Source organism: Polyodon spathula, chromosome 1 (assembly GCF_017654505.1).
Source record: "Polyodon spathula isolate WHYD16114869_AA chromosome 1, ASM1765450v1, whole genome shotgun sequence".
NCBI lineage: Eukaryota > Metazoa > Chordata > Actinopteri > Acipenseriformes > Polyodontidae > Polyodon > Polyodon spathula.
This window is the reverse complement of record NC_054534.1, coordinates 56,198,500-56,218,952: the sequence shown is the minus strand read 5'-3', so window position 1 is coordinate 56,218,952 and position 20,453 is coordinate 56,198,500. Positions and strand designations below refer to the sequence as shown.

Below are 20,453 nucleotides of genomic sequence, written 5' to 3'. Positions count from 1 at the left end.
TTTATGCATTCATTTAATAGACTATTATATAATGTGTATTTTCTTAAGAATTTACACGACTCGTTATTCAGACATAACAGCACAAGGCATAGAGCAACAACATTGCTTTCATTCTCACATTACTCATAAAAAAACCTCCGTGAGCATTTACTTTGTTTTTAAGTTTTGAAATGCAAACAAAATGAGGCTACTTTCAATAAACTATGCATGTATTCCTTAGACCACTAATACTATATTGTTGTTTTAGCTGCCTTCATTCTTTTTAAGAATTTTATATAAATAAAGTGAACTGAATTTTGAAGATAACAGGGGTCATGTCCGTATTTTAAATGACATGGTGAATATGCGACCGATAATAAACATTTTTGATACGATATATCAAATATGATATGTCAAACTACATGACTCGTTTTTAATCAAAACAAAACTACACATGTTGCTCAAGGAAGATAATTATTTTATTCCAGAGATCTCAATTTTTTAAATGTATTGTAGTATTTGTGCAATAAAAAAATACAATTAGAACCAGTTTATTACAAGCACACACTACGCCGCTAATAGATAATAGCCTTAAAATAAATTACCTAACTATAATGCACACAAATATCAGGGGCGTAGCTAGAAATAGATTTTACTGAGGCAAAATTCCAATGTTTGCCTTAAAAAACCTGCATATTCTGTTTGTGTTACTGTTATCATCATATAAAGCCCGGAGACTATAAATGCAAATTAAAATAAATAAATAAAAACAATCTCTCAGCAAAAACACACCCGATCAGATTGAGATCAGTCGATTCAATGGGACGTTATCGAGCAAAAATAAGCCCATAGGAATGGGCCAGTAGGTATCAGCAGGGGCGGACTGGGACCAAAAATCGGCCTGGGAAGTTCGGGTCCACCAGCCACATTTATGTCAAAATAAATATACCGAAATAATAATTTCACGCAGCGCGACGTCATGATGAAGTATCGGTAAAAAAAAAAAAAAAAAAAAAAAATAGAGTTTTAAATTGTTAGGGTAAAACTTTTTTTTCTAAATTGTAGGCTTTCAAACATATTAGAGGCGATTTAGGTGTGGCAAAGCATAGGCTATGGCAGTTGCCATACCATGACTTCATGACCTAGAAGTCACAAATAATAGGCTATTCTATTGAAAATATCAGCGATTTTTCAATCTACAAAATATTTTTCTATTCATTATTCTTTGTCTCCACACGTCTCGCTGTCTGTCACCGCTTTCCGGTCAGTGCATGCAATATTGTATCAGAGATAATTATTTCGCCAATTTGTCCAGTTTACGCACCACCGGTTATTTAATTTATGGCTCTGCTCTATGCAATTACCATTTTCTGTTTACAGTAATCGGTGGTCTAAAATCTAATTGCATATCAAATTATTTTAAACACAAGATTGCCGACAGTTGGTAGGCTATTATTTAGTATTGGTATTGCAAGCAAATAATAAACATAGGTGGCCTACAATGACGACTGGTGAGGTCTGTGGAAGAGGAGGCGGGTGCGCAAGTAAGGAATCAGCACTCTAACTCAAAGTTTAAAAAGCAGACAATTTGAATAATAATAATAATAATAATAATAATAATAATAATAATAATAATAATAACAAAATAAAAAATAAGGACCTCCTCTCCTACCTCCCTAAGTACTAAGGCTTCCTCCAAATATATTAATATTTCCTAATTGGTGTAACTGCGATAACGTTAGCTGGAGACACGACCTCGAAGGGTAATGGTTATCATTCTTTTTCAGGGAACCAGGGTTACGGTAATAACCTAACGTTCCCTTTCAATGGAATGACAACCACTACCGAATGGGAAGCTGTACCAAAGCTGTTGTGGCTCCAGATAACCGACAGTACAGCCTCACAGCGATAACCTCAGAGCCCACATGATGCCTAAGGTAATGCCGCCTGCAACACCCTAGAGTCCAGAGAGGGTCTTGCTCGGTTTGCAACATCAAGGTGGTAAAAATGCGCGAATGTCTGACTACCTGTACATGTAGCAGTATTGCAAAGCTCATCCAAGAAGGCACCATGAAGGAAAGCCCACAAAGTTGTCTGTCCCCTAGTAGAATGGGCCGTAATGTCCCCCAGGCAAAGGGGGAGTCCGTCTGTTCATACGCCAAGAGTATATATATTCAACAGCCAGACCCAGAGTTACCCAGAGTTGGAGCTGGGCTGGGTTGCACCAGGATGAGCGCACCAGCTCAAGAAAGTCCTGGCACAAGGGGAGGGCATGCTGTGGGTGCCCCCTGTTTTAGGAAGCAGTTCCCCTTTCCCTCCTGTTCAGCTGGCCAGGGGACATCCGTGGCAGCAGCTGCACGCTGCCTCAAGGCCTGGAACTCCTCCCTCTATGATACATCCCGAAGGGATGGTATGGAACCCCCTGCTGTGGCCTGCCCAACTGACGTGGCAGGTTCGGATATGTCCGACCTTGAGGCTATGAAAGACAGCTTACCTGGGCTTGGAGGTCTGTGTGTTGGAGATTGGGACTGGGGTGGTTGGGGCTGCTCAGTGGTAGGGGGCAGTCTGCCCTGAGATTTTACCAGGGTCTCCAGCATGGTCTTCTGGGCCCTCACTGTTTCTGCCAGTTCCATCGCTCAGCTGCGGAGATTCAGAGCAGGAGCACCTGTGCCTATGCAGGGAAGGAGAGCAGTCCCCTAGAGCATTGCCATCTGCCTAGGAGGCGACCAACTCGCCTCTGGATCGGTGGTGGAGAAGGGGAGGGTGCGCCTCTGGATCGGTGGTGGAGAAGGGGAGGGTGACCCAGGAGTATGGGGGAGCTCCCTGGTCACAGTTGTTCTTGAGGGTCTTTGTGAAGGATCCTGGATCACCGAAGGACTCATTCTCCCCTGACCCGAGGAGAGAGAGTCTCTGCTGGGGAGAGGGCTGCTCTCCTGCATTTAGTTCTTTTAGAGAACTTTCTGCACAGAGATCAGTCCAACTCTCCCACCAGTGCTTTGGGGAGCAGTCCGACTCTCCTGTAAGTGCCCTGGTCCAGTCCCAAACACCAGACACAGCTAGTGTGCCCATCCTCCCTTGGGAGCTTTGCTGCACACTGGTCACATTGGTGAAACCCAGTGGAGGACCCTGCAGAGTGCACTGACACGGTGAAGCGGGCGTCGGTGCCGAACTGTCAGCGCCGAGTAATCAGATTCTGAGTCAGTGCCGAGGAAGAGCGCGGTCGGTGCTGAGCTGTTGTGGTCAGCACCGAGGAAAAGCATGGTAAGCGCTGAGAGAGTCACAAGGCTGAGAAGGGTGCGGTAGGCCCGAGATGGATGGTTGGGGACGGCGCTGCGTGACAGCGGAGTCACCTGACAATAGCTGCCACAATAACTCATGCGGCTCAAGCACAGTAAGAACTACCACGAGATTAATAAAAGAATAAAAGCTTAGCACCAATCTCTGTAGAGGGGTCGAAACCAGCTCTATTCAGAAGAATCTACCAAAGTGAGACTAAGGTAACTAGCAATCTTAAAATACTCATAAATATTGTAGCTTACCATAGTGAATCCGATTTGCAGGCTAGATACTCAATTCTGAGCATTTTCACCATGCAAAGGAGCCAATTTCCAGCACAGGGAGAGCGCAAAGCAATTCAAGTGTTGTCTCAGTGAGGCGAGAGAGAAAATGGCGATATGCTACTGTGAGGACATCCCTCTTCAGCAGGAGCTGGGAGGGACTTCCCCATCACAGCAGGGCCCTGATAGGGCAGCTTTTTTATATGTGCTCAGTCACTGATGGGGTCAGAGAGGCTCTTCCCATTCGGTAATGGTTGTCATTACACTTGAAAGGGAACATCCTGCTTTTGTGCAGCAGTACCGAGACTCGATTGCTAATCAATCATTCATATATGCTCACATATTACATTTTACCTGCACGTGAAGTACTGTGTAATCCCTGTGCCTAAATATACAATTACAAATATACATTTTAAACACTTGTGCGCATAACCCATATTATATTCCGTCTACTAACTACAATACACCAACATTAACACACTACACGCAACATACAACACAGAAATACACATGGGGCGGGGCAACATTGCCACACCAAGCGATAAATATAAAAACTGCAGGATTGTGGATCTCAATAACGATCTGGCAACTGGCATATTCAACCACCATTGTTTATTTTGCACACAACGATATTATACATAGCCACAGAAGTGTGTGTCTTTACATTAAAATACCTATCATTTTTTTTTAGCTGCTTGCTTTAACACACACACACATAAAATACTGTTCTCATTCACAAATATTAAGATTGTTGCTGCACCATAACATTAAGTAAAAAGTCAATAATATATAAAGTTTAAAAAAAAAAAAAAAAAAAATATATATATACACACACATGACTTGCTACTGTGCTGCATTGAAATATATATTAGTAAGAAACATCTGCTACAAATCAAGGATTACTGTATATATTGGTAGCTCTTCCATTCTGAGTGCAGGCTATCGTTCCATTAACAAAAAAAACAAAAAAAACATTTGCCACATTTTAGACCTGCTTTTCAGTCACATATGTAAATGTGCAAAGGCACCTTAAATCGCAAATGTGAACGAGGTTGCAGATCTAAATATGGGGCAGTAGTGTGAACGGGGTCTTAGTCAGGTTACCTTGTATAGTTTGTTTCCCAGGTGCAAAAGGACAGAGTCCAGCTGTTGTTCACATTGAGGTTTAACAAGCAAACCAGACTCAGTTGGTTTGCCAAATGGAGAGACCACCTCTTTAGGTGGACTTGGTACGGTTCGTTTCCCAAGCTGACTTTGTTGTTCACACTTCACTGAACGGAGTGCGGACCAAACCCTAAACTGACCCCAGTGTAAACAGCCTATTCCAGCAGAACATTGCATGCACACGTCTGTATTAAAAGTCACAGCCTGTTGTTTCTTATTTAAAAAAGAATACAGGATTAAGGTACTTAGAAACTGTTTACATACTGTAGATACTGTACACTGCCAGCCTGTACATTTGTATGTTTTGTACAGGACAAACTGTCTTCTCCCTTGATTCCATGTCAGAGATTGAATTAGGTGAGCTCATTCAATTTAATGAGTCTTTTAGCCTCACCTGGTATGGATCAGTTAGAGAACAAGCGAATTGTGCTTTGTTGACACAGGGAGTGTAGGGATAAACCTGCCTGGATGGTTTTCCATTTGAATGCCACAACGTTTTTTTTTTTTTTCATTAACCTGTTTGATGTTTTTGGACAGGTTGCCCTCAGAATAGAGAACCTGCAAGCCGACCTGCAGCTCTCCCTTAACACCCCTTTGAAATACACAATGGTTCACCTCACTGAGAGCAGACGTTGTTTCAACATGAAATCCTGCTCTCAGCAGATGTGGATTACCACATGAGCAGCAAGGAGCAGGCATGACATCAGCTACAGGTTGGTTGCAATATGTATTTTCTTTGCCTTCAGTTTCTACCTCATCTGAAGAAGTGACCTTTGTGGTTTTGAAAGCTAGTGTATATTTATAGATATATTATCTATATTGGTTCTAATCTGAACTGCTACAAGGATTAAGGAGGTTCTCTTTTATGGGCTGTGTGCATACAAAGACAGTAGGGGCACTATTTACCAACAAGGGCAAGGGAATAAAATCAGGAGGAATCATCATATGCATAAAACTAGCAAGTTACAACTACACTGGTCCCGTTGTTGAATAATATGTGTCTTTGCCATTGCACAGGTTGCTGAAGATACTGCAGCATTTGGTCTTTACCATAGTGGTTGACATGTAAATGTAGGATGTTAAGCATTGACGCATTGTAAATACCAATTAATTTATCAATGTTTCAGTAACTATTTCAATCTTCAATCTTTGTCCTGGAGGTGGATCTGATGCCGATATACTGTCAACATAACCAATTCCTAATGAGACTGGTAATGTTAGACACAATCTAATACTCACCCCAATAGAAAATAAATCAATAGAACTAAGGGGGTTGCAAGTCTAGGATAAACAGAAAAATCATACTTTTATTTTTACTATTGAATCACAGCGCCACCTAGTGGCAAAGAACATTATCTGTGTCTGCCGACTTCTCTACTCAGTTTGTACTGTTCACTGGCATAACACTGGCCACTACCTGTATCTGCCTTATAATATTTCTATCAATATCAGTATAATACACTTATGATGTATATTATGGCTAATGTCATTACTATAAAAAGAAGTAGTATCATATGATGACCACTTCCTCTAACTGAAAAGCTCTGACACAGTTGATGTGTTTTTCAGACAGTGCCTGCACCAGAATGCTTGTCATGAACCAGCAAATACTATTCTGTTTTTTTTAAATCAGTCACTTTAATTGGCTAAGCAGGACTGGTAATGCTTTACAATAGCAGAGTACATTCAACAAAAAAGTGCAAATGAAGTCTGTAGAACTTGAAACAAGAAACACAGGGGCTTGTTACACAACAACCCTTTTAGAACTAACTTTGGAGAATCCTACTTTACCTTAGGTAAGACAGATACATGTTGGATGAACTGTAGGGTGCTAGCTTAGGAATCTAGTCACAGACCATTATTTATACATTTAATGGCTGAAGGTACAGTAGTTTATAACCTTGCTAATGATACCATGATAACTGTCTTGTTTGTAAATGTGATATCAAAAACTTCACAGCCAGGGCTGTCATGCTCAGTTCCTAGAGGGCCGCAGTGTCTTCTGACTTTCATTCCACACAAGCTCTCAATTACTTCATTGGTCTAATTATTTGATTAATTGGACAAATTCAACACTTCTCTCCAGGCCTCAAAACATTGACTAAGTCATGTACCTTAAATCAAGTGCATTTTTAAAACCATCAACTGTAAAAAAAACTGAAACATATTACATATGTCCAATTTAGCAAATGCTTAGATCAATGATGTTAATTGAGAGCTTAAGTTGAAATGAAAACCAGAAGACCGTGCAGCCCTTGAGGACTGGAGTTTGACACCCCTGAGCTATCCCATCTTAAATACTGTCTGTCAACACTAAAATAAGTAAATGTGGACTGAAAAAAACCCACAACAATAAGTTGGATAATGAGTCTACAAGTGATCAATATGTATCTTAATAGCAGTGTTCTATAGTTCCATAATTTAATAATAGATCATTTACTAAGAAAATGTCACACTCTTCAGTGTGATGGTGGCGAAGGGGTTGTTTATAAATGCATTTTTAATGTGTCCAAAATGATAATGTAATTGAGTTGTTTTTCAAGACGACATAGACATTTGATGCAGGGTTTTGTTTTGAGCTAACAGCTATTTGTCAGACAGAATGTACTTTCATTCTTGTTTCATACAAAGATGTTCTATTCATTGTGGTCAGCAGAGGACTTCCACAACTGTACCTGTTGCATCCTGTATGCTTCATTCAAGGCTGTTCGTGCTGTGAATGCTGAAAAACCACAAGACTGAAGCACTGTCACCACAGCATACTGGACCCAGCATGGCTCAGGCAATACTAGCCTTGAACTGGTTCCTCACACAGAATCAGGGTTAATTGTTTTCATTTATTATTATTATTATTATTATTATTATTATTAATAATAATTTAACCCTTAATAATAAGCATTTTAACCTTTTAATTTACAAAGGGCATATGTGTCCCACAAATAAAAATGATGCTAACTTTCTTATTTTGCAATGAGGTGCACAAAGCAGGGCTTAAAATTTACAGACGGGTTGGATCTGGTCATCCAAATGGTTAGTTTCCTTGTGATACTTGAGTCACTCTCCAATGTATTTTAAGAATAAAATAAATTGAACAACCGCTCAATTCCTTGTGTACCTTAAGGGGCTAATGACATACTGAAATTGTACTAAAGTCCTTTCTATTTCCAATGTTCAGTCAATAGAGGGTGTTCTTGCACCTTAGAGGTAATTAGACAGGCATTCAGATGTACTTTGGGTGACCTTCATTACACAATTCACTAGATTTACATGTAATTACTCTTGCTCACTTGTTCTAATGAAGATTATTACCAAATTTTCTAAAAAAAAAAAAAAAAAAACATTAGTTACATCAAACCTGGTAGAGACGCATACAGTGCCGTGAAAAAGTATTTGCCCCTGTCTGATTTTCTGCATTTTTGCACATTTTTTACATTGAATTTGGTCAGATCTTTTTCAGGGTTGTAGTAGTATATATATAAAAAAATGACACCAAAGTTTGGAGCTTCTTTCATTTGTTTGGTGCGCAAGGTAATCAAACATGCAATCTCCAGGTGGGAAAAAGTTATTGCCCCCTTAGTCAACTCAACCCAATTAAAGGGATAATTAGGATCAGCTGTTTGAATACTTTGGTTAACAATTAGGCATGATTTGGGCCAGCTCTGCCCAATATAAATCTGACTAACTTTGGTCCTTACCATCAGAGTGAAGTTGTAAGGCTCTGGGGCTCCGCCAAACCACAATCAGAGCCATATTGTCCAAATAGAGAAAGTTTGGGACAGTAGTGAATCTTCCCAGGAGTGTCCGTTCTGCCAAAATCTCTCCAAGAGCAGGGCATAAAATCGTCCAGGAAGTCACAAAGAACCCTAGAACAACATCCAGGGATCTGCAGGTCCCTCTCACCTCGGGTAAGGTCAGTGTTCATGACTCCACCGTCAGCAAGACACTAGGCAAAAATGGGATTCATGGCAGAGTAGCACCTGGATGATCCTCAAGAGTTCTGGAACAATGTTCTATGGACAGAGGAGTCAAATGTGGAACTTTTTGGCCAACAAGAGCCCCGTGAAGTCTGGCGAAAACCAAACACTGCATTCCACAGTACGAACCTCATACCAACGGTCAAGCGCGGTGATGGTAGTGTCATCATTTGGGGATGCTTTGCTGCATCAGGAAATGGACAACTTCCAATCATTGAAGGAACCATGAATAATGCTCTGTATCAGAGAATTCTACAGAAGAATGTCAGACGATCCGCCCGTGAGCTGAAGCACAGCTGGGTCATGCAGCAAGACAATGATCCGAAACACACAAGCAAGTCTACATCAGAATGGTTGAAGAACAAGAAATTTAAAGTTTTGGAATGGCCTAGTCAAAGTCCAGACCTAAACCCTATTGAGATGTTGCAGCAGAACCTGAAACGAGCAGATTATGCTCACCCACAAATGTCACCGAGTTGAAGCAGTTCTGCATGAAGGAGTGGGCCAAAATTCCTCCACGGCGCTGTGAGAGACTGATCAATAACTACAGGAAGTATCTGGTTGCAGGTATTGAGTCTAAGGGGGCGATTACTTTTTCACACAGGGGCATTGGGTGTTGCATAACTTTCTTTAATAAATAAATGAAATAAGTATCACAATGTTGTGTTATTTGTTCACTCAGGGTCCCTTTTATCTAATATTAGATTTTAGTTCTAGATCTGATAACATTCAGTGTCAAAAACATTCAAAAATGCAGAAAATCAGACAAGGGGCAAATACTTTTTCACGGTACTGTATTTTAATGTCCACTATAAAATGGCTTGAGTAGACATGAGGTTCCATGTGTCATTACAACCATGCAGTGTAGAACACAGCCTTGTTACACATTGTAAAAACAAAAGCAACAATGAGCCATTTTAAAAGGCACAATAATACACTCAAAGGTGTATGGTTGTACAAGATAAATCGCATCAGGTATGTGATTATCTCAGAACAACCACACACAACACCTTGTGTTACTGCTTACTTCATGAACAATTTGTTGAAAGGAAGAATGCATTTTTACAATGCATATTTGCATTCAGAAATAGAAACATTAAAATAAAAAAGCCCCAAAAACATGAATGAGAAAAAAGGGTTAGAAACTTCTTGTTTGTAATAACGTACGTGGAGTCTGAACTAAGCTTTTTCATTTTATTATTTGAAATGTGGCTTTACATGAGACAAATAAATTGTTGGTGAGTATACAAAAGGTGATTATATAAAATAATTATTACGTAAAGTCCATGATGTGTCTTTTTGCCATTAGCAATCCAAACCCCCAAGCAGAATTAAAAACGAATGTAAAACAGCTGTTGTACTGAATATAAATAATTTTGTTCTAGATAAATCCGTTTTTTTTTTTTCAAATATCAAGCTACATATTCCAATTTGTTATTGTTTTTTTTTGTAAGAGACGTTTTAAAACTTTATTAATGCAATTACAAAAACAAACAAAAAACACATGAAAAACAATTAAATAATTCCTCAAGCAGAACTTAAAGCTTAACAGCTTATGTACATGAAATGGCAAATGGCTAAGCAGTTGGCACAAAAATATGAATGCTCATTCATAAGAATAGTCACTGTGCAAGTTATGTAAATCATAGGCACTAGTTTTTTTAATAAAACCTCTGCAGTGGCTTCCTGACATTATCTTCCATGATGCATACTTATTATTACCTTTTCATGTTTTGCAAGTTTCCTAAGTTTATTTTCCATACATTAAACTAATGGCAACTACCCAACTCAACCCAGCTTGATTTCTTACACAAAGAGAGAATCAAGCAGCCCAGGGCGTGAAATTTAGTGCAGGTGTTAAACAATAATACCTTCACCTAGAAAACAAAAACAGTTGACAGATTGTAGTCCTCATAAACAGGTCAATATAAAAAAACAAAGCCTACAAACAAGCCACACATTTAACAGCTCAATATGTACTTAAAACAGCATAAATTACAAATCACTGTACCCATAATTGTTTTCACCAAAATTATGACCATCTTTTGACATTTTATGACTCCCATCAATGTAAGTTAGTGTGTGTGTGTGTGTATATATATATATATATATATATATATATATATATATAGAGCATATTAACTCAGTTGGTGATACTGGTGTATTGCATTACCAATTAGCACAACCAGACGCAATGTGATTTTTTAATTGTTGAAGAGACTCTCGCAGTGACATGACCATACACACCAGAAGCGACACAGAGGCAATGCGACAGGTTTGAAAACTGCCAGATCTATACAGCGGTTCAAAATTGCCAACATGATGTGGAAATTATGAGTGTCTTCTCTGACGGTATTTCAGCACATATGGCAATAAATCATAACACTATGCTTATCCAGTTCCTTTGAAATATACTCCCATACATTGTCTTTCAAATCTGTATCTTTACAATTGTGATGCCCTTTGTCATAAAGTTCTGGTATTTTTTCTAATATTTATATATCTAAGTATTATTTTTTCCTATGTCATTCTGGAGACTGCTTTGCCCTGCAAGACCATGTGCATTGAAGCTGTTCTCTGATTGCTCAATGTCCAAATTAACGGGTTTCAAATCGCAAAAAACTGGATTCAATCAGATTTATTTTGCGTCGCACCAGTGCCACCCTGGTGCTGTTCCCGTGCCACGTGTCGAAATGTACTAAAAAAGCATATTTCATCACCAAAAAGTCACAGCAATGCGACAATAAATATAAATGTACAGGTTGAACCTTCCAAAAAAGTTTATTTAAGTAGTGTATGAATCCAAGGCTCTTATTACTCTGGTTTTGATCTTCCATACAAAAAAAATAAAATAAAAAAACCCCACATGCTTTTAAAGCAACCAGAATAAATACATTGTAATATAAAATATTGACATATAACTGAAATAGAATACGTTCTAATTAGCAACAAGTTAGTATGCTTCGGTTTATTATTGGTGGGTTCCTTGGAAAATCAAGACATCAGCGGTTTGTTAAAACACTGTATGATAAGCACAATAAAACATGTTTTTGGTTGGTGTCTGGTAGTATAAAACAAAAAAGATAAAAAAATAAAGACTGAGAAAAGTTGCCAGTTTGATCACCTGCAATTATATATACAAGAGCACTCTGGGTTACAGTTTTACTGCATTCATTTAATCCCAGCTATGCTCAATGCCTCATGCCAGTGAGGCACAGCTGTCTCCTCTCTGCAGTTTTAAGACTGACTGTTTGAGGTGGGGGGGGGTGTGGTCATTAAAAAGCTGATGTAAAAATCAAGCCAGGCACTTTTCATGCATGAAAGGGGTCACTGCTACAGTAGGATTAAAAGGTCTCCAAAGCTTACCCAATGTTTACAAAGCGACTACTCCTCTGCAACTTTCCCCACACCAGGAGTTCAATGTAGGTTAACATATTTAGCATAACTGTGCCTGTGTCCTAATGTAGTTACAAATACATTTCCCACATGATATGTCGCTAAATTGTACAAACAACATATTAGGCGGCAGAGTTCAAAATCACACACTTTAGTATACCTTATGATTATGAATAAGGTGCATAGTTTTAACAGAACTTTAATATGCAGTTCCACAGTGTAAGCACTGTGATGGGTTTACAATAGAATAAATAGACAAGTTCTGCTTGACTTTTACTTGTTATTAAAAATCTCCCCTGCCCTGCTTAACATACTGTGTATAAGCTGGCAAGACACCAGTAACAACTCTTTCCTGAGCCAAAACCTATAGTGCAGAAAAAAAAATGTCCTAAGCCTTTTGGCATCCCCTAAAAAATACGCTCAGATGAAATGTCAATGTAAAACCAAAGAATGCAAGCTGAATACACAACTAACATATAGTTTCCCCCTGAAATGCTATAGATCACAATGAATGTTGCTATTGCATAATACTCACAAATTCTGCACCGACTTGTTAAGGAAAAGGGTTTTATGCAGCTTTCTTTGCTGTTCTGTTGTGTGCACTGGTACAGTAGATCTGCTTTTCAACACAATCCTGTACTGTACTGTTTAATGTGCCATACTGGATTAGAGGTGCAGAGTGAAACCCTCTGGACTTCACTGTTCTCATTTACTGCTATTTGAAGTCAGCATTTCTCTTTGGCATTCACTGGGTTTGTACCCAGATATTGGCCGTTATTGTTCTGAATGGTATGATGGGGTCCACATAAGCACAGTAAAAATTAGAACTCCATGGAAACGGATTGTATGAATACAAAAAAAATACAAACATTTCTGAATGTCATTAAAGTGCAGCTTTATAATCTCTACCAGTTTGTGCAGATTAAAATGACAGAACTCTAGGATTCAACCCCCCCCCCCCCCCCCCCCCCCCCATCCTCTTGAATCCTGCAAATCACACAGGAACAGCCTGTCCAAGTCTTAAGGTTGTAGAAACGAGCAATGCCGTCTATAGGAGTTCTTCATGCTCTCATTCAGTAGCAGCCTTCTTTCCAGCTTTCATCTTTCATACCACCATATGTCTTGGGAGCTGGCAATGACCTTTATGGGGAAAAAAAGGAAAGCTTTTTTTTTTTTTTTTTTACAGAAAACCACTTCAACATAAATTATTCATGTACAGTTATTCTTTCAATTGGTAAAACCGTTGGCATTTCATAACCGTTTACAACCACTGGAATTTAATAACTGTACTGCGGCGAAATCCTCCTATTAATTATAAATTCCCAACCAAACAATTTCCATAACGTCAACCCCACCCCCATTTCTAAGAAGGTAATATGTTTATTCAGACTCACGCAACCATCTCATTCGAAAAAAGTATTGCAAACTTTAAAAAGTAACCCTTTAAGGTCAGTGATCGTGGATACACAAACTGAAGTCTCTTTCTGGGCCCGTGATCGGGTAAACATGACACAAAAGCACTTCAATTTACTGACTTACAGAGCCACCATATCACCTTCTCACGCTAAAAAGCCGTACAATTGACAAAAAACTTTTCATGTGGAAACATGTCTATTACCCTTTACCCTTTCTTTCTTTTTCTTTCATTCTTTACTTTTTATGTAACATCATTTATCATCGTTTCAGATTATTGACATTTGACTAAAGCGCTTTACAATTAAGTTGTTTTATAAGCAAGGTTATAAAAAATACAGAAGCTACTACAAATACAAACCCCGCCCCCCCCCAAAAAACTTACATTCTACTGGGGAGAGCTTTGCACTGTTCCTGTGGAATTCAGATTCAAGTATTTATTATATTATTATTATTATTATTATTATTATTATTATTATTATTAAAGAATATCATGTAGTGGGAAATGCAGGCAAGTAGGGCATCCTAATGTAGATTTACTACCAATATTTAAAAAAAAATGGACTGTGTTAAACACTTTGACTGGATAATTTTTATATCATTAACCTAAAGTGCTGGCATTTTAGCTCAGTTCATTGACTACCATAAGGATCAGAATTGCTGAAGCTACAGTTCTGTAGTAAACCTTGCATATATTATGGATGTCAATTAAATCACAATTAATGTGCACATTTTTTGGGAGATACATTTTTAACACAAGTTAAGCACTCCTGTCTTGTCCCTCTTAGGCCCTTGTCCACAATACATAACTGAACTTGGTAACCGTGCTCAAAAACGGTTCAATTATTCCAGCTCAAAGCGTCCACACTAAAATACCGTTTCGTGCTTATTCGGGCTTAATGCAACCACACACTATTAGAATAGTTTGGTTACAGTTCCCAGCAGCGCAATGAACAGAAATTAACACGATAGTATCCCACAATGCACTGTATTTTATTTTAAAATAGTGTGGTATGCTTCATATTAATAGAGGTGCATATTGCTAAAAAGAAATAAAACAAGTATTGAAGTTTTTGGGTTATATATTTTTTTTAATCAGGTGATGTCCCTTTAAACAAATTGAGCTGATTCTGTTTTCGTAATTAAACTCAGAAAAAAGCTGTTAATTAAAACATGTCTTGCCTGAGCCTAATTCTGGTGCCCTTCAATTTAATTTAAACCGAGCTGACAAATTACGTGAATTGTACATCCCCAATCCAACTTTTAACTCACATTTCATTTTTGCAGTTGCCTATAATTTAACGTTGTGTTTTTATTTTCCCAAATTTTCCCTAAAACCTAACCCTAACCATTAAAAATCACCTGGTGCCTCAGGACACTTTCTAGTAGATATTCCTTTGTGCTGCTCTGAGTATTTCGCAAAACATACCACAAAGCCTTTTGCGATATTGGAAGATACACAAAAAATGAAGTATGGTATTACAGCGTCCACACTTCTGAGAAGCCGCACTATCTGATGCGATCTAATCAGAACCGGACTCGTGACGGTTCATTGGATAGAAAGATGGTTACTTGTATCTACTGTCAAAGTGAATTCTATTATCACAGAAGTGCATCAAGTCTGTTACAGACAGCAACAAATGAAACCCGCCAGTTTGAACAGAGTGCTCTTAGAAATTCAGGATTGCTGCAAACTCGTGAATCAAGCTAAGTATGATACTATAACCAGTGCTACAGCCCTGTTAACATTGTAGCTTTGTTTTATTTCAATCACCGCATTTATTTTTAAACAATGTTATTTACAATTATGGAGGATATAACCATTACTCAGTGACTGTTTTGTTTTATTTAGGCAATTTCAAAGTTATTAAAAAAGAGAATTTAAAATGATTATTATTTAAACGATATTGAAAAACACCAGTTTATGAGTAAAGGAAACTGATCATTGTAAATGCAGTAAGAGGAGTAATAAACTTCCTCCATTTAGCAGTTGGTTCAAGCAATTTAACAACAACGCTGGACTGTAAATAAATATAAAACTATGAAGATAATTCAGAAATAGGAAAACAGCGTTTTTATGCTGAGGAGGATGAGGATTGTAGCATCAGTAATAAGACAACAACTGTATCAATTAAATATGCAATTAAAGTCAAGATTAATCTTTTTAATCACTTGACAGCCCTAATAAATACAGTGCTACCCCGTTATATTGTGGTTGTCGGAGTCCATAAATTAGGAGACCGCGTTAATTGTGTTTTGCCTTATAACGAATACAAGCATTTTTGTTCCTGAATTGATATTGTAGAGTACAGTGGAAAATGAAGAAAGGAAACACACATAATTTGCAGGTACTCAAATCTGCGGTTTATTGGGACAATTATTCCTGGCCAGTTAGCCTGAGCCACACCAAAAACAACAAAGTCTTGCACTCTCACAGCAGCTTGTCTCACTAGGTTCTGCCTGCGCTGATGTGGGCACCCCCTGTATGCTTTCATGTCCATGCCTCCCTGTTGACGTTCCTGCAGACACCAAGCGAATAAAGCAGAGTCTGATTCATTGTCTTTAGCGATGCACATTTTTTCCTACAGGAGCCCTCTTTGGAGTCAATTATCAAGAAAACTTAGCCTTCCACACAAAGTAGATTCTGCAACCTTTATATCTTTTGAAACTACTGCTTGAGTTTCACTTTTTCTTACTCTGTCCACTGCATGAAGATTCATTTTAAACAGAGAAAGATTTTCTTTTTTTGCTTGTCTGCCATGCTTCGTACTGTGATCTGGAATGTCTGCGAGTCAAACTGCATTATGGGGGTAATGGATTCTGCACTATAACAGGCTGCGTTATAACAGGGTCGCACTGTATATGTGCAGTCAAAAATGTTTAGAAAATAATACAAGGATAGTACACAGCGCATTCTTATGGAATGTTGTTTTTTTATTATTTGTGTAACGCTATGTCTTTTCCCCCCCATGCTTTTTTAAAAGTTTAGTGGAAACACTAAGGAAGCTATACGATATCAGTCCTTGCCAACAAAAAAAAAAAAAAAAAAAAAAAAAAAAAAAAAAAAAAAAATCTAAAAAAGGATATACTTATCAACTCTCTGATGTTAATCAGGTTAGGCTGAAAAGTAAAATGGTGATACTGTCAGTGAGTTTATGCTCGCAGGGGGCAGAGCAGCACTATGTCACACTCCTCTGACGAGTGTCTTTGGTATAAAAGTTTTCAGGTTTGGGTGTCTTAAAGGGGACACCCATTTTGTAATGGTTAATATTCCCTACTTGAAAGGGAACTATATGGAAACCCACAATACCAAAATAGCGTGAGAAAAAGGTAAGACTTAATTGTCTTTTTCCATGGAAACTGACCCATTGTTGGCAAAAATACTGGCTTCTGATTCTGGCCTCTGTACATTAAACCACATGACCTTAAATGGAAATGCCAAAGATTTTTGTTTAAATAAGTATAACTTCATAAAAAGGCAAAAATTTCCACAGCTGAAAAAAATATTTGGGAGTGTATCCAGAATGTATCATGCCATGCAAAAACAGTTCCCCATTACTGACACAGAAAATGCATTTCAAATAGGGGTAGATGTACTAAGATGGGCCAGTCGGGCGCAAACAGAAATCTTCGCAATTTGAATCTTCGTTGCGACAATTCACAATGTATACATTTTGTCGTAAGTACTAAGAGAAAATATGTTAATGAAAAGAGCCGCAATATATTCATTTAAACATTTGTTGCGTCTTCTTAATGAGATCTCTGCCATTATACATTGCAACATTGTTCAAATAAACAGCGGGAGTTGAGTTGAGTTTGCTGCAGCAGAGGGAGCCCAAAGGATAATGTCTATACATGCAAGGGTACAAGAATCAAAATACACTGTTTTTCTTAAATGTAAACGTCATCTGTACAATGCATTTTGTTCCATCGTGATTTTACCCATTTTAATATATATATATATATATATATATATATACATATACACACACACACACACACACACACACACACACACACACACACACACAGTGCCTTGCAAAAGTATTCAGACCCCTGACCAATTTTCTCATATTACTGAATTACAAATGGTACATTGAAATTTCATTCTGTTTGATATTTTATTTTAAAACATTTAAACTCAAAATCAATTATTGTAAGGTGACATTGGTTTTATGTTGGGAAATATTTAAGAAAAATAAAAAACTGAAATACCTTGCTTGCATAAGTATTCAACCCCCACACATTAATACTTGGTAGAGCCACCGTTCGCTGCAATAACAGCTTTAAGTCTTTTGGGGTAAGTATGTACTTTGCACACAGTGTTGGAGTGATTTTGGCCCATTCTTCTTGGCAGATTTGCTCCAGGTTGGTTGGAAGATGCTTGTGGACCACAATTTTCAAATAGTGCCACAGATTCTCAATGGGATTGAGATCAAGACTTTGACTGGGCCACTGTAGGACATTCACCTTTTTGTTCTTGAGCCACTCCAACGTTGCTTTGGCCTTGTGCTTGGGATCATTGTCCTGCTGAAAGGTGAATTTCCTCCCAAGCTTCAGCTTTTTAGCAGACTGAAGCAGATTCTCTTGCAGTATTTTCCTATATTTTGCTCCATTCATTCTTCCTTCAATTGTAACAAGATGCCCAGTCCCTGCTGATGGGAAGCCATCATAGCATGATGCTGCCACCACCATACTTCACTGTAGGGATGGTGTGTCTTGAGGCATGGGCAGTGTTAGGTTTGCACCACATATAGTGCTTTGAGTTTTGGCCAAAAAGCTCTATCCTGGTCTCATCTGACCACAAAACCATTTCCCACATCACAACTGGGTCACTCTCATGCTTTCTGGCAAACTCCAGACGTGCTTTCAGATGGTACTTTTTGAGTACTTTCTTGCCACCCTCCCATACAGGCCAGTGTTATGCAGAGATCTTGATATGGTTGACTGGTGCACCATTACTCCACTCCCAGCCACTGAACACTTAGCTCCTTCAAAGTGATTGTTGGCCTCTCTGTGGCTTCTCTCACAAGTCTCCTTCTTGTTTGAGCGCTGAGTTTTGAGTGACAGCCTTTTCTTGGAAGTCTGGGTGGTGTGATGCAGCTTCCACTTCCTGATTATTGATCCAATTGTGCTCACTGGGATATCCAAACACTTGGATATTATTTTGTACCCTTTCCCTAATCTATGCATTTGTATTACTTTATCTCTAACTTCTGTAGAATGCTCTTTGGACTTAATTTTCCTTCAGATTCACAGCCTTACCAATGATCCTTCAACAGTGGGGTTTTTATCCAGAAAATGTGACAGCAACTTTAATGGTTCACAGGTGGAGGCCAATGGTAAGGTAATTGTGTCCTCGTTAGGGCAATTTCTTTCATCGGTGCAAACTGGGAGCTTCCACAGCACAGGGGTTGAATACTTATGCAAGCAAGATATTTCAGTTTTTTTATTTTTCTTAAAAATATTTCCCAACATAAAACCAATGTCACCTTACAATAATTGATTCTGAGTTTCAGTGTTTAAAAATAAAATATCAAACAGAACGAAATTTCAATGTACCATTTGTAATTCAGTAATATGAGAGAATTGGTCAGGAGTCTGAATACTTTTGCAAGGCACTAATATATATATATATATATATATATATATATATATATATATATATATATATATATATATACATATATATATATATACATATATATATATATATATATATATATATATATATATATATATATATATATATATATATATATATATATATAAATGAAAGGCAGTTTAATCCCATCAGATTCTATAGTGGGGCACCCACCTTCACCCCCAAAAAGCTTTTCAGAATCATACAGTACCCTCTCACTAAACCAGACATAGTCTGTCCAACTAAGGAGGTGTCTGGTTGAAAAACAATACAATACAATCACACACACATACATTTCTAGTTTTTAAATGTAAATCATTGCCCTGAAATAACATTAATGTGTTTTGGGTAGGCTACACATTACATTATGTAAAAATATAAATCTGTACAGTAGGTCTATACAGTACAGCAAAATCAAAAGACTACCTAGTGCATCATTTTTTTTTTTACTTTATCCTACCGGTAACACAAAACAAATCATGCTGCTGCATTGTACACATTGGTGTACAGTGTGAATAAAACATAATTTTAAATTAAACTAAATGATTGCTTTTTTGTATTACTATTTTTAACTTGTTCTACTTAGTAGACTAGACAATCAACACAAAATAGTTAATGGTTCTATACGGATGCTCAGAATCAGCTGGGGGTTTAGTGGCACATGTGTGCAGTATGTTGCTCCAAACACGCTGGGGAATTCAGAAATGTCACAAAAATTTGTTTTCAAGGCTTGTAAGTACACCCTGATTTTAGTGAAAATTAGGTACTTGGGTGTTTCTCAAAAATGCATTGAGCACAACTGGCAACGCATGAGAAAAAGCAGACTGGGAAATGCCAGCAACAATTGCGACTGTTTAAAACATGCTCTCAAAAGTTCTTAAATTGATACAATTGGTCGGCAGCTTTAGTATATCTCATAATATTTGCAAACCCTCATTTGCACTCAGGGTCGGCTTTGTCAATTTTGTGGCCCCAATCAAATCTCAGTTTAGGGGCCCCTCCTCCTCTACCTGTCATGACCATTTTAGCGTTACCACACACACACCAGTGTCTACCACAGTCCTATGTGGGCTACAGTACCGACAGTGCACTTGAACTAAGGTGTTCTCTTGTAAGTTAAAATAGGAGAGTGAAAGACATTTTCTTACCTTCTAGTAGCTCTTGCTGCAATCAGAATCTAACCATCCTGGCTTTGGCTTCAGCAAAAGCTCTGATTATGTCCTACATATTCAAGGATCTCTGGACTCTCAATAGAGATCATTGCTAAACCAGTCAGTCTTTCCTGGGACATGGTTGACCGCAAGTTTGTTTTATTCAGCTTCAAGG

The 20,453-nt window shown here is 38.1% G+C and overlaps 1 protein-coding gene across 3 annotated transcripts in view; it reads right to left on the bottom strand.

Moving 5' to 3' along the window:
- Positions 1–11,046: 11,046 nt before the first annotated feature.
- Positions 11,047–20,453, bottom strand: part of slain2 (SLAIN motif family, member 2) — a 36,915-nt gene continuing 27,508 nt past the window's right edge. For 2 of the 3 annotated variants that reach the window (XM_041257664.1, XM_041257680.1), the window contains one exon: positions 11,047–13,210. In XM_041257664.1, the coding sequence (XP_041113598.1) occupies positions 13,144–13,210 (67 nt within the window). In that variant the 3' untranslated portion in view covers positions 11,047–13,143. Of the gene's footprint in view, positions 13,211–15,516; positions 16,003–20,453 lie in introns of those variants that run through there. The other variant, XM_041257671.1, reaches the window with a different exon arrangement.